Raw genomic sequence first — 15,631 nt, forward strand, 5'->3', positions numbered from 1 at the left:
TGATGAGCATAAGATGATAAATTAACAAGGACAGAAATCTTTGAAGACAAATAAGGACATTGGAAAGCAAAAGATTGAAAAGGAAAATTTTATACGTTTCCTTGAAATGGTGCATATTTTTCTCCTCAGAAGAGAAAAAGTTGTAAGATACATTCTTAATTTTGACTTTTTTTTGGAAGACAATAAATGTCTGTGCCAAAAGATTTCTTATCTTAAAATGAAAGTGTATGAGAGAAGAGACTCCTTAAAAAAATATATATCAATCATACCTTGATAAATAATTCTCCAGTGTAGGGTAGGGGGCTTTCTAATTCTAAAAGTAAAAATCCACAATTTAAATTTAATCTGGAAGGAATCTAAGCATGAGTAAGCTTAAACTACGGTCTGAATCACTGAATTGGGCATATTATTCTATTTTAAAAGTGTACAGATTTTACTGAAAGATAACCAATTGCAACATAAAAAGTATGGTTCCAAGGTCTGTTCTTGGTCACTCCAGAAACTCTGTTTGCACAGTGTTCATAATTTCAACAAAACCCTAAAAAGTTCTTTCCAAAATGAACTTTTCCAACCTACTGAACAGAATTCATGCCCACACTCTGTTCATTTCAGCAGCATTTGTCTCTGTGAAGTACATCAAAATCACTCAAACATCAAATTGGTGATTTGATAGAATGATTTATTTTCCCATTACAGGAAAGTCATGAGTGACTTGTTCTGAGGTATGTTTCTGAGCTATGAAGGACATCTATCAGAAAGCTCCACACTTGAAGGTTCCTCTTTAGGGGATAACATTTTATGGCTGGACAGTCTCTGCAGGTACCAGATTCCCTGTTGTATCCAACTGCATACATTTACACGTGCATGCAGACACAGGACACTCGGCATGATCCCTGAAAAATAGGTCAAGTCACAGTTAAACATCTAAATTACACATACATACATACATTTATCTATATACCTATCGATATCTATAATGCAATTTTTCAAATGTCATTTGAAAATTACAGGAATTAAAACCCAAAGACAAAAAGCATTAAAAGCATTAAACTAGAAATGAGTGCTAGCCTGAAGATGGGGAGCAAGTTACTGAAAAATGAACAGCATTACTTTCTAAATATATAATAAGCTATCTCATTTACAGTTATGAATGTGACAGGGATGTGCTCAGAGTTTAAATTAAAACCAATGTGACAAACTGGGTGTAAAAGTTATAGCACTGAAGAGTACAGGGCCACTGATACTACTCAAAGTAAAAGTTAAATATGGTCTTGAGTCTCCACTGTATGAAGTGCATACTTACTACATAACAAACTTATTTATGAGATAACTAATATAGGAGTTTGACATGTATTCTATCATTGAATCCAGTTACATACTATATATTATATATGATAGGATATTCGGTCAGTCATAAAAAACTGCAAATATATCCTTTCCTCAAGTAAAGTTAAATAATGCTTTTCAAATATTTAACCCATACATAATATTTAAACAATTTCTTACACAAGTATTAATTTTATAGTTTAAGATTACATAGGCTAGTGATAGAAATGTTCACACCACCTTTGTTAACTTAAGTGACAGTATAAAAGAAATTCATCCTTTGGCTGTATAAATCTGAACTATTTAAAAGGTCATTTGCTTTATCTCCTCTAACTCCAAGCCTATTAAAGAAAGAATGGGGACCTCCCTGGTGGCGCAGGGGTTAAGAATCCACCTGCCAATGCAGGGGACACAGGTTTGAGCCCTGATCCGGGAAGATCCCACATGCCGCGGAGCAACTAAGCCGTGCGCCACAACTACTGAGCCTGCGCTCTTGAGCTCGCGAGCCACAACTACTGAGCCCACGTGCCACAACTACTGAAGCCTTCACGCCCTAGAGCCTGCGCACCGCAACAAGAGAAGCCACCGCAATGAGAAGCCCCTGCACTGCAACAAAGAGTAGCTCCCGCTCGCTGCAACTAGAGAAAGCCCGCGCACAGCAACGAGACCCAATGCAGCTAAAAGAATTAATTAATTAAAAGAAGAAGGAATGTGCTGATTACCTGAACCAACTAAGCATGTGTCCAGCATGCCCACCGTGTCTGCAATTGTGACACCATGTAAACCAGTTGTTAAACTGAGCTAATTTTTTGTCTTTGCTCAAGTCTACTTTTTCATCTGATTTGGAGCCTCCTATGGGTTAAAGACAGTGATCTTCATTAACTATATCATAATACTTTATTCAAAGTTTCTTAAAAGGTATTTCTAATATTATGTCAAAATACAAATCACATATCATACTGAAACAGCAATTTTAATGCTAGAATCTAGTTTAGATTGAAAAATATACCAAATAACCAGTTTCCTTATATTTTTAATAGTCAATAATAAATGGAAAAATAGAAATTATCAAACCCACTTAGAAGCAATCTGAATGAACAATTTTAGAGAAACAATCAGTAGTTTAAAAAACTTCCCATAAAGAAAATACCAAGTCCAGTTTACAGGTGAGTTCTACCAAACACTGAAAGAACAGGGAATTTTCATCTACACAAACTTTTCCAAAGAATAGGAAAATAGGGGCAATTTCCCAATGCACTTCATGAGGTGGGTACAGCTTTGCTAACAAAATCAGACAAAGCCAATATGAGAAAGATTATAGGCCAATTTTCCTCCTGAACAGACATAAAATCCTAAGTAAAACATTACCAAATAGTATGATTTAGCAATTCTACTTCTAGGAAAATGCACTGGAGAAACTTCTGTGTATGGTAAAAGGAGACATATGTAGGAATGTTCATAGCAGCACTGTTCATAACAGTAAAAATCTGGAAACCAAGTGTCCATCAATAGTAGAATAGAAAAATTTGTGTAGTCATAAATGGAATACAAAGCAGTAATTAAAAAAAGGAATAAATGACCACTACATTAATCAGCATAATTGAAACTAAAAAAAAGAAGAAAAAACCCCAACTCCAATGTTGAGCAAAAAAGGCTTGTTGAAGGACATATGTGTATGACTCATTTACATAGAATTTAAAACACAGACGACAGTAAACGTGTAAAAAAAACTATACAGACAAGCAAGAGACTAAACTAACACACAATTTAGGACAGTAATGACCTTTGGGAAGAGCCCAAAGAGGTGGTATGAAGTAGGGAGAAACAATCCAAGGCACTAGTATAGACAATGCTATCTTAAAGCAGAGTAAAAGACTCACTGATGATTGATTTATCATTGTACATGATGTACATGTATAGTACATTACTATACATCTGTTATTCACAAAAACTTGAAGAAAAATGTGTTACTACACATGTACATTTACACATGTACAACTACACACAAATTTACATAACTTTTAGTGCTTGAAAAATGCTCATTCTATTAATTTTGGCCACCTTAATATGTTTTATTTTGTTCTAAAACAGCAAATCAAATTATTTTAAGATCATATATAATTAGAGACAAGAATAGAAAAATGAGTAAGTAAAAATATTAAGTTTAATTAAGCAACTGTGTACCTATTAAGACATAATGCTATGTTCAAAATTTCACCTGGGCCATTGCTGGTCACACTGTAATGACCACAATTGTCTTGTAAACAATTATTTAAAATACCCATCTCTTTTTGCTAATGGTATGGAGATGAAAGGATGTGAAGGTGGTTCAAGAATTTAAGAGGTACACACACTGAAATTCTTCCTAAAAGTTTCATAAAGACAATTAATAATGAAAGAGAGAAAAAGAGAGAAGAGAAAAAGGAAATACAGACCTTTTAAATATAAGGTATTTTATACCTTTGTGTATAGTTCTCATTAGTGATTTTCACTTTGTTTTTGTAACTTCGAATACAAAGAGAAAACAGACTGAGTCCAGAACAAATTAATCCTTATGTTTCTGATGAAGCTGAAAATAACAGCTCTACCTCACTGCCATGTGAGAAGGCATTTTAAGATCAAATAGCTTTTAAATTTAAAAGATTTATAGTGAATTATGAAAAGTGCTATAGAATAGTTGAGGGTAACTAAAGTTTCACTTAGGCACTAACAACAACAATAATAATAAAAAAAAGAAGAGTAAGAAAGAAACGAATATATAATCTAACTTTTAAAAATGTATCATACCTAGAAGTTAAGCTCTATAAGGACAGCGATTTTTATCTGTTTTGTTCACTGTAACATTTCTAGCACTTAGAAAAACAGCTACGAAACAAACACTGTTGAATAACGTTTATAATTTTTAATGCTAAATATTACTGTTTATAACATAAACATTACAACTATAAACTCAGTGAGACAGTTTCAGTAGAGTTCCAATCCTCAAAGCACAAGTGACTGTAAAAATTTGTAACCCTCAGTTAAATAAGCTTATGGAAATTCTGGCCATTTGGATCACAAAGCATGATGGATGGATGCCATCTCTAATTGCAGGCAAAGCAACACAGAGGTTTGTATACCTAAATCTTTAAACTGCCATGAGCCAACATTTGATTTCTATCAGGTCCTATTTTATTCTGGAACTCAGATTTTTCTGATTTTACAGAATAAAAAAAGAAAATGCTTATTACTTTGTAATTAACTCAGCTCAGTAATGCCTTTAAAGATCAGATTCAGGCTCCCCTAATTTTCTTACACTGTTTCCTAGGCTCTGTCACACTGATGCACTTGGTAGTTCCCATACACTCTCTGTACTTATCAACTTCACTAATCTCTTTACCTTAGTTCATGCTTTGTACTCTTTGCCTACAACCTGGATAGGCTTCCCTAAAATCTTCACGTATTTAAATCTATCAGACTTTAGAGGACCAACTTAAATGGCATCTTCTTTTTGAGGTTTTTCAGACATGCTTCAGATAGAAGCAATGTTACCCTCTTTCAAAATTCCTAACATTTTCTTTATATAATATCCCTTATTCACCTCAGAGAGCTAAATGCATTTCAGAATTTGGAATCTTTGGGGATGTTAGGAAAATAATGAGCAAATATTATATAACACCTCCAGGAAAAGTCTGAGGTACCATCTTGTAATTAAACACATTAGCATTTCTGCAGTGAAACATATGAATGTTCACAAATAAACAAGAGAAATAAAAACTTTAATAACTTCACGTCAATTCTGAACAGATTTTTTTCTTTTGCCAAATGAGATTATTGTAAATTCATTAAAAAAATTTTTTTTGGCTTTTCAGATCTTTAGAGATTTTGAAATGACAGATAAAAGATTCTGGACTACTATTTATTTTCTAGAACATATAATTTCTTATTTTACATTAGCTATCCATGCTCATTATATACCATAAGCTCCACGAGGATCTTTGAGTCATCCTAGCACATCAGCCTTAACTTAGTGCATTAAACATGTACTCAAATCTATATAAAGAAATTATTTCTGAAGCAAATTTAGAAAAAAATTTTTGAAGCAAATATGAGAAAATGTTAAGACTTGATAAACCTGGGTGTTGAATATTCGTTAAATTAACAGTCTCTGTAACAGAGAACTTAAAATGTTTTATGATTCAATTTTCTTCAAATTCCAGAAAATTGCTTTTATCTTTTCTTACCTATTTCAAAAATAGAAAAAACTGAAAAGCTAGTATCTAGCAAAAAGAAACAGCACTCTAGCCATTACAGCTTCCTGAGGCTTATGGTCCAAAAGACATATTAAGTTGAACTATTTCTATGTATCTCAGTTCACATAGAACTTATTTACGCTATATTTTGCCTCCTTGTTCTTTCATTGTAGTAGATTTTTATTCCCAATTGTTATTTTCTATTTATTTGTATCAAGGACGTAAAAAAAGTGATCAACATGCAATGTTAAAAATGAAAAGCCTTGATTAAAGCTTAAGTCAAAACTAACATGTGCAAAAAAAAAAAAAAAAAAACTAACGTGCATTTGAAAACATCACATATTGCATTTGTTAAAAAAAAGGCACTATGTTGAAAAATAACTTAATGATACTAGCAAATCTCTTTCACAGATGTTAATGTAACAATAAAACAGACTATTTACAAGAACCAGCTACAGAACAGAATTCCAGAATTTCACAACTAGAAGGGATCTCCCAGTCCAACACCTCATATGTAAGAGTGTTAAAGTGACTCTCAAGGTCACCGACTAAATGTCACAGAGCCAGAACTACAACAGGCATTCTAATACCATACTCAGTTCTTTATTCCTTATTCATTTACCAGTATGCCAGATATTCAAATGTTTTTCATTAAATTTTTTGCTATAGCATCATTTTCAAGTTATATAAATAGCTGAAATGTTTCTAGCCACTAGGTACATTATATTCAATTATCTACTGTTCTCAAAAATTTTCTCTATATGTTTACTTTAAGCAGTAAACAATGTTAATATTTCTAACCATTAAAAAAGTATATATATTTACTAGGTAGCTGACAAATATAGCAGAAGCCAACACCAAAACTTAGAAGGGATCTGACTTCTAGGTTAATACATTCTCTACATATTTTCACAGGTAGATTTTGAACATGAAATAAGAGAAAATGTCAAAGTGCTTTGAGACTATCAAAAATTCTTTATGCACACAAAGTATTTGTTACTAGATGGGGCCACAGTGACTTTTAAACATAAAATTTAAGGGAGCTCCTCTTAGAAAAAGTGGTAAGAAAATGTTATAAGATTATTTAATATTTAAGCTCTTCTCACGAATGTTAAATTGGCAAGCATCTGTGAGCTTACCTGAGATATCATGGATATAGATTTTACTTTTAATGTACAGATTTCATAGAGAACACAAAAACCTTCAAGCCAGCAAAGTGGCTTGCTCTTAGAAATAATATAAACTCAAGCGGGTATGTCTTTTATTTACAACATTAAATCAATTATGTAGAAACAATTTCAGCTCCAAAAAGTATACTGTAGAATTATGTCATACCAGGACAACTAGAAACAGGTGTTCCCATATTGATGAGGCAAAGTGCACATCGAGGAAGGGGTTTTCGACAGCCAGGGCAACTTGTGACTTTAGATTTTGTTGGTGAGCCACTGACACCATACTGACTAAAACCTCTGCCCTGATGGGGCACAGTTGAGCAGCTGTAGGAGATAGACTTTCCACAAAAATTGCAACTCACAAACACCTATAAAACAAATGAAAGGAGAATTAAATATAATGCAAACTTTATGAATAAAATAAATATAAAATAATCAAAGTCTGATCTTAACAAATTACTTTTAAATAATTTTTAAATTTTATTGTGTATTATAGAATAATTTATCTGCTAAGTTGATGAGCTCTCATTTAAGACTTCCACTTAGCAGTTATATTATTTGAATACTTCTTCTCTGTTACCTTTGTTTAGTTATATTCTTCCTAACATCACTGTGATCTACAGAAAAAAATAACAAGGATTTTAGAGTTCACCCTGGGACATTACAAAATATCCCATTATGACTTTTGATACCAAGTTCAATGATATTATCTCCTAAACAAAATTTTCTTGTAAATAAAACTCTCATTTCCTAAGATAAAAAGGAGTTAAGGATCCTATAATAGCTAAAATTTTAGAATAATAGCAATATAAACTGTTCATTACGCCTTTATATTAAACTCCTAGACTCTTGAACACTTATGATATAGATTAGTAACAAATATTATCATGTACTGCTATTTGATTAATACTCAGGTTGTTTTAATACAAACAGTAATTTCTCAAATTTCTAAAATAAGAAAATAGCACCATCCAGTGCTCACATGGAGCATATACCTGATATTTAACGTCTGAACTCAGACACAGTGATTTCACGTCAAGTGCTTTATGTAATAATTGATCTCACATTGCTTTTTTTTTTTTTTTGCGGTACGCGGGCCTCTCACTGCTGTGGCCTCTCTCATTGCGGAGCACAGGCTCCGGACGCACAGGCTCAGCGACCATGGCTCACAGGCCCAGCCGCTCCGTGGCATGTGGGATCTTCCCGGATCAGGGCACGAACCCGTGTACCCTGCATCAGCAGGCGGACTCTCAACAACTGTGCCACCAGGGAAGCCCACGTTGCTTTTTTTTAATTGAAGTATAGTTGACTTACAATACTGTGTTAGTTTTAGGTGTACAGCAAAGTTATTCAGTTATATATATACTTTTTCAGATTCTTTTCCATTATAGATTATAACAAAACAGCAAATATATTCCCTATGCTATACAGTAAATCCTTGTGGTTTATTTTATATACAGTGCTGATCTCATGTTTTTTTAAACTACTGCTTAGAGAAAAATAAATTTCTATGTCTAATTAGACATATATACATACATATATATCTATATATATATATATATATATACTGTTAAAGAAACAACTCCTGCCTTATTACATATAACAGTGAAGAAAGTGTCAATATGTAAGTGGAATGTGTAAGAACATACACCAGTTTAGATTCTGAAAGATCTTGGAATGTATTAGAAATCCTTGGACAACCCTAGGACTGATTTAGGTTTGCCTAAGATGCTCTAGACCTGCTGTGGTTTGCTCTGTGTCAGACTAAAGCCCAAGTCACTGAGATGATTGTTAGGAAGTGGCACGATCGAAAAAACAGGAAGATTAAGGACAAAGTGCACTCTGGGATAGATAAAGACATGGGAACTCAACATGAGCAAAAGAATGAGTATATTGATAACAATTTATTAAATTGAACCCTCAATTTACCCTATATAACATGCTGTAAACACTTCTATTTTTTGGCTGGGCTATTAGGTACATGTTACAATTTGATTCTCTCCAAAACAATGTACTTACCTGTGCTAAAGGCTTAGAACTGGGATCCAACTTACTCCTGTGAATATCAAATTCAGCTCGTTTGTGCCAAAACCTCCAGGCATCTAATAAATTTCTATAATTCTCAATCCAGTACTGAACTCTTTCATCTTTAAGAACATCTAAGGGAGAGCCCTAAAAAGAAAACATGAATTATTTCAGTTTTTAAAATTTTCCTGGGTAAGCCTGAAGATTCTAGGCAACACGCGAGTATGTGTCATATGGGAAGAAACAGGCCTCTTTTTTTGCCAAAAGCTGGCTCCTAATGAGGATACAGATAAAATAACTGATGGAAGCTTCATTAATTTACTTTAAGCTGGCCTCTACCAACGACATAAATATGCACTGTATATACCATTATATCCTGCCAGGGAAATGTAATTTTCTACCTCTTATTTAGGTGTAAATACCTAAGAGCAATCAATTCACCTTCCTAGTTGAATGCAATAAAAAAAGACGCAAATGTTTTTTGTCGCAACAATTAAAACCTCTAGGTTCACAAAATATATTTACTATCTCATCTAAATACACACCAAAATTGCTCAATCACATTTAAAAATAATACTGAGCTTGGTCCTTCATATCTAGCAATGTATTGTGGATTAAGATGCTATTTTTGTATACCTATTTATCTAAAAGTTAAAACTGCCTATTCTCTCCCTCACCTTCAATTAAAACATATATTTATCACCTTCAAATTAAAAAAAAAAAAAAGAAGAAAGAAAGAAAAAAACCAACACTGAACCAAAAATTTTTAGTTCTTTTGCCCCTAGGCCACAGTGAAAAGGAACAATTCCTTTTCCTTAAATTTACTTTAGATTCCTTCTCATTAAGAACTTCAATTTTTTTGCCACTAAGACTTTTCCTAGAGCTGTATTTTCCCTGGCAGCTGTGACATTCCACATTTCACCTACGCTTGCTTTGGGTTTTCGCAGAATGCTTTTAGCTCTGTTGAGGATATTGTCCTTATCTTCACATGATGAAGAAAGTAGAGAAAGCCTCTACCTCCCATGATGCTACGGCCATTAATTTAAAGCCAAGTTTTTCCAGTTCTGTTTGGGGGCCACAGAGAAAGTAAAATGTCAGAGGCAACTTAGCATGCATCTTATGGAAAAAGGGAAGAAACCTATAACAGCTAATAAAGACAATCTACCTTTAGACATTCCATCAAAATAGAAGCATATCTTTCACCTAGTAATTAAGTATTAATTTCAATTACTAGAGTTAAATTTAGCTAAAAGAACATGTGAAAAACTCATAGTTGACAACTTCATTTCTTAAAAAATAAACTACTACAGTCCTAATTATGACCAACTAGGCAGAACTAAGTACTAAAGTATAATACGATCCCTGATTTAAAAAGAAAATTCACAGAAAAATCAGAAATCTTCATACCCCACTCTTTCCCCTTCCACGGCAGTGAGGATAAACTACGAAATAATCTGGTCAATATTTGGTAAGTCTTCTCTAGAACCGCCCCAATAAAACTTAAAATCAAGGTCTGAAAAAGTCTACAGAGAAAACAGTTCAGAGATTAAGTCTGACCAAATTAAAATTAGAAGAGCTTGGGAAATGCCATGGGCTTCCCACAGTAACAAAATGTAAGACCTAAGTGATCAGCAAGTAACTAAACTTCCAAAAGCATTAACCAACATTCTTCAGAAAAAAGGAAAAGAACCTAGATGTCTATAATATACTGCAAACAATGGCCAGTATTCAATAAAAAAATCACTAGACATATAAAGAAACAGGTAAATGTGTTTCAAAGTAAAGGAAAAAAGCAGTCAATAGAACTAAACCTTAAATAGCCCTTATGTTAGAGTAAGCAAAGATCTAAATGCAGCTATTATTCAGACTTAGGGGAAAATAGTGTTTTAATTAGTAAACAGATAGGGCTCTGAGCTGAAAAATATAAACTATAAAAAAATGGAGACTCTGGAACTAAAAAGTACAATAACTGAAATTAAAGAATTCCCTGGAAAACCTAACATCAGATAGAAGGTGACAGAATAACCAATTAACAAATCAAAAGAATTTATCCAATTTGAAGAACAGAAGAAAAAAGATGAAAGGAAAATAAACAGAGCCTCAGATATCTGTGGGATAATATCAAATGGTTTAATATACGTGCAGTAATAGTCCAAGAAGGGGAATGAGATTGAGGCAGAAAAAAATATTTAGAGAAATAATGCTTGAAGACTTCCCAAATCTGATGAAAAACACTGACTTGCAGATCCAAGAACCTCAGTGAATCACAAGCAGGATAAAAAGAACCACAACTACGCTTCAAAAGAAAATCTTGAAAGCAGCCCAAGGAAAAATGAAGCATTACATAGGGAAACCAAGGATAGTAATATGTGACTTCTCATCAGAAACAATGGAGGCCAGAACACTGTGAAACCACGTCTTTGAAATGCTGAAAGAAAATGAGTGAAATAGACATTTTCAATTAAAAGTAGGCTGAGAGAATCTGTCCCCAGTAAATGTGAACTATAAGAAATGCTAAAGAGAAAGACCAAAGGGAAACAACATGAGATGGAATTTGAGTCTCTGGTAAGGAATAAACAGTACCAGGAATGGTAAATAATAAATATAAAAGCCCATGTTTTCATTCTTCACATAATTTACATAAAAGACAACTGACTGTTCAAAGCAAAAATAATAACACTAAGTTGGAGTTTACAATGGATGTAGAAGCAAAATACAAGACAATAGGACAAAGGAGGGGGATTTGTAAATGGAATTACACTGTTGTAACATGAAATATGAAGCAAAAAGCGGAAAGTGTCAGGTGTGAGGTAAGAAAGAGAAAAGGTGAAGTAGGAAGCATGATGTATCAGGTGTGAAATGTAAAGTAAGAGGAGGTAAAATGCTGACTGATGAGTTAAGGATGCATATTGTTAGACCTATAGCAACTACTCAAAAGAAGATAATGAAAAGGGGTATAGCTAAAAAGCTAATAGATAAAGTGAAATACTAAAATATTCAATTAGCCCAAAAGAAGGCAAGAAAGGAACAGAAAAACAAAAGGAAGAAGAAAAAGCAAAATAGAAAACTAATAGCAAGATGATAGACTAAATCTTGACCATATAAATATAAATGGAGGGAACTTCTCAATTCAAAGGCAGCTGATCATCAGACTAGATTTTTTTTTAAAGCAAGATTCAATTACACGCCACATTTTCCATTTTATGGAAATGGATTCAATTACACGCCACAGCCCTCTCACCGCTGTGGCCTCTCCCGTTGCGGAGCACAGGCTCCGGATGCGCAGGCCCAGCGGCCATGGCTCACGGGCCCAGCCTCTCCGCGGCATGTGGGATCTTCCCGGACCGGGGCACGAACCCGTGTCCCCTGCATCGGCAGGCGGACTCTCAACCACTGCGCCACCAGGGAAGCCCTACACACCGCATTTTAAATGTATTTTATAAACCTTGTTAAGAGGTTACCGACCATTTGCATTCCATAGCCATACATCTACAGCTTGGTTTAACAAATGTGAACTCATTTCAGTAAGAAAACAATGATACTTTATGCTATAGAAGGACACCTTTTCTTCCATGGTCAGTGGCCTGTTACCTTAGGGTAAGTTTACATTGTGGTTTGTGGGCCAATCAATATCTACTTTTGTTCATAAGAAGGTAGGGTGGCGGAAGGGGGCATTTTACTTTGCTTAGCCAGTATGCAGCATGCTATCATATTGTATAAAAGGATAAGGACAGGAAAGAGAACACTAAGAAGGATAAGATTAGCTGGAGGGCCACAGGAAATCTCAGGAAAAAGCTCTAAAATGTCACCATATTTCCAACAAAAGCAAAGTAGTAGGGAATCTTTGCCAGGAATCCATTTTTAACCACTGGACAGTAAAAACTGAGAGAAAATAGATGACCAATTATAGCAAATCATGCCCATTTAATAAATGAGGAAATGAGATAATAAAAGGGAATAATGAGAATTAAGAGAGCTGTGTGCAACTTGCCTTCTGTATTTCAAGAAAAATGTATAGTAATTCAGATCTGGGAAAGGCAATCTCTTTGTAGAAGGTGCTGTTCTGTCAACAACTGGAGAAAACGAAGAGAGGTGTCTCTGCTCCGTTTGAGCTTTACATAAATTCAAGACTGACACTTCTCAAAGTGAAAGGAAAACCCAGATAACCCAATGCAGGAGGCTTAGGGATGTAAGGTAAGGCAGAAGTCCTGTAGATCAAGTGATTTAAAGCTAAACGTCTTCTAAAGATCGTCAGCAAGCAACAGGGCATATCCACTCAGTAAGGGAAGAAAATACAGAAGGCTAAGCATTTTTTTTTTCCTTAAAATATTGCTGCCACCAGGTTGCGCTAACCTGTAACATGCAGTAACTTGCTGTTTGTACATCTCCAGTTCGGTCAACATAACTCTCCATTAAGTCCACTCCATCTTTAGTAAGGCCTGTAAGCAGTATTCCTTCCAAATTTCCAGCCTCTTTCATTTCATTGGTCAACTTTTCGATGTACCTATTTAACTGGAAAATTCAAAGTGATTTTTCTAAAGCAATCCATTTGACTATTTGTATTTTCTGCTTCATAAATTCTACATTTGAAACAATTTTACTCTTAAGGGAAAACAGTTTAAAACAAAAGCCCGTGTAAAAATCTAGATATGTGATCTCTAAGAAGTCTGCATCTATTATAAATTACAATACAGCATTCATGATCATTTAAAATATTTTTTTAAAAAGGCAAGGTATTTACAATCTTTTGATAATTGTTCTATAAAAGATCCACAGAGGGTTTACTATTTTAAATTTAAAGACAACTGTCCTTATTATTTTGCAAAGTTATTGATGTCTATTATACAGTACGAAGTAATAAAGTCACAGAATCTGAGTTGGAAGGGAACTTCAAGATTACCAACAATAACCATTTCTTGTATTATATATAGGATGGATAAACATTAAGGTCCTACTGTATAGCTCAGGAAACTATATTCAATATCCTCCTGTGATAAACCATAATGGAAAACAATATGAAAAGGAATACATATAGGTATAACTGAGTCACTTTGCTGTATAGCAGAAATTAATGCAACACTGTAAAACAACAGTACTTCAATAAAATTTAAAAAAAGAACTTGTAAATCTCTTTTGGGATTTTGATCTATAAAGCTTTTTGATCTATAAAGCTTTACAATCTTATCCTAAACAAACACAAAAACAAACCATTTCTTATAAGGTCTTGCCTGACTTTATCCTACCCCAAACTCTAGCCAAGATGGCTTTATGTTCCCCAGCACTTTCTCATTATTGTAGTATTCAGCACAACATATTACTAGTTGCTTATGTGCATTTCTCTCTCACTATCTACATAGCATATTCACCTACTAGCTGTTTATTGTATTAAAAACTGAAGGAATCCTTTGATAGCATCACTAAGAGGTGAGTTTAACATCTTTATCTACTGATTAATCTCACTCACCACAGCAAAAATAAACTAAAATATTAAGTCAGCATTTTTTTAAGTATAGTTGGTTTACAATGTTTTTAGTTTCAGGTGTACAGCAAAGTGATTCAGTTATACACATATATATCTATCCTTTTTCAGATTATTTTCCCTTATAAATTATTACAAGATATTGAGTATAGTTCCCTGTGCTATACAGTAGGTCCTTGTTAAATCAGCATTCTTAAGTAAACTTAGGTATGATACATGTTTATAATAGCTCAATCTAATAAGAAATTATTACCTCACTTTTTAGAAGAATTTATATATAAACCTCACAGATACATATTTATACATAAAGATTAGTTTCTTAATCCAGTGACAGTAAATATATATATATATTTTTTTGCGGTACGCGGGCCTCTCACTATTGTGGCCTCTCCCGTTGCGGAGCACAGGCTCCGGATGCGCAGGCTCAGCGGCCATGGCTCATGGGCCCAGCCGCTCCGTGGCATGTGGGATCTTCCCGGACCGGGGCACGAACCCGTGTCCCCTGCATCAGCAGGCGGACTCCCAACCACTGCGCCGCCAGGGAAGCTCGACAGTAAATATTAATCACTTTAAATATGGAATTAAATCAGTTCTTACCTGACTATCACTAAGAAATTTACAAGCAAATGCCACTCTGTCACGTACCGCAACTTTGTTTTCATACTGAAAAGAAGAGAAAAAGCAAGGAGTTACTTTCGGGTGCTATGAGTTATAAATTTTTGCAGACTAGGTATTGTATACCTAATATATATTTTGATTTTCAAATGTATTAATAGGTTACTGTGTATATACTGGCAGAGGCACTGATCACCTAAGATGTTTTTCTTAATGTAACTCTCAGGAAACTCAGTGTTAAGGTTATTGTCCGTAGAAAGTAAAGATTTACCTCTTAAACTGACCAATTTAGTTTAAAACAATTCCAGTTCTGTCTTATATAACTTTAACATAAAACAGAAGCAATGGTGAACAGTTTATCAAATTTAAGATGCCATGTAGTCCTTTCATCATAGAAATTAATTTTAGTGAAACTGAGGAAATCTTTCCTTGGCTTCTAAGTTAATCAACAAGTCTAGGAAATCTATGAATGACCAGTAAATATACCAGCTCAGGATTTAGAAAGAATATCAATACATGTTTCTAAACACAAAATTTTAAAACATACTTTATAAGTAAATAGACACACTTTTGTGGCTATTGTAAAATACTCTTATATAGGTGGTTTGTGGCAAAATAAGAGGCATTATGATAAATTCTTAAATTTTTGTATACTTGTCAATAATGTAAAATACTATTTTGAAAAGTGTTTACTATAAATGTAGAAAGATACAATTAATTTTGTGATAAGTAAAAAATAGTTTAAGGGTAGATAAAGGATCCTATTTCCACTGAAGTCTTCC

General features: G+C 33.9%; 1 protein-coding gene across 5 annotated transcripts in view; it reads right to left on the reverse strand.

Annotated features, from left to right (window-relative positions):
* Positions 1-658: 658 nt before the first annotated feature.
* Positions 659-15,631, reverse strand: part of MIOS (meiosis regulator for oocyte development) — a 40,936-nt gene continuing 25,963 nt past the window's right edge. For all 5 annotated transcript variants that reach the window (XM_067746317.1, XM_067746313.1, XM_067746315.1 and 2 more), the window contains 6 exons: positions 14,832-14,897; positions 13,109-13,267; positions 8,750-8,902; positions 6,894-7,098; positions 2,049-2,178; positions 659-893 (listed from right to left, as the gene is read on the reverse strand). In XM_067746317.1, coding sequence (XP_067602418.1) covers positions 797-893; positions 2,049-2,178; positions 6,894-7,098; positions 8,750-8,902; positions 13,109-13,267; positions 14,832-14,897 — 810 coding nt within the window. In that variant the 3' untranslated portion in view covers positions 659-796. The remainder of the gene's footprint in view (positions 894-2,048; positions 2,179-6,893; positions 7,099-8,749; positions 8,903-13,108; positions 13,268-14,831; positions 14,898-15,631) is intronic.

Source organism: Pseudorca crassidens, chromosome 8 (genome assembly GCF_039906515.1).
Source record: "Pseudorca crassidens isolate mPseCra1 chromosome 8, mPseCra1.hap1, whole genome shotgun sequence".
NCBI classification, from domain to species: domain Eukaryota; kingdom Metazoa; phylum Chordata; class Mammalia; order Artiodactyla; family Delphinidae; genus Pseudorca; species Pseudorca crassidens.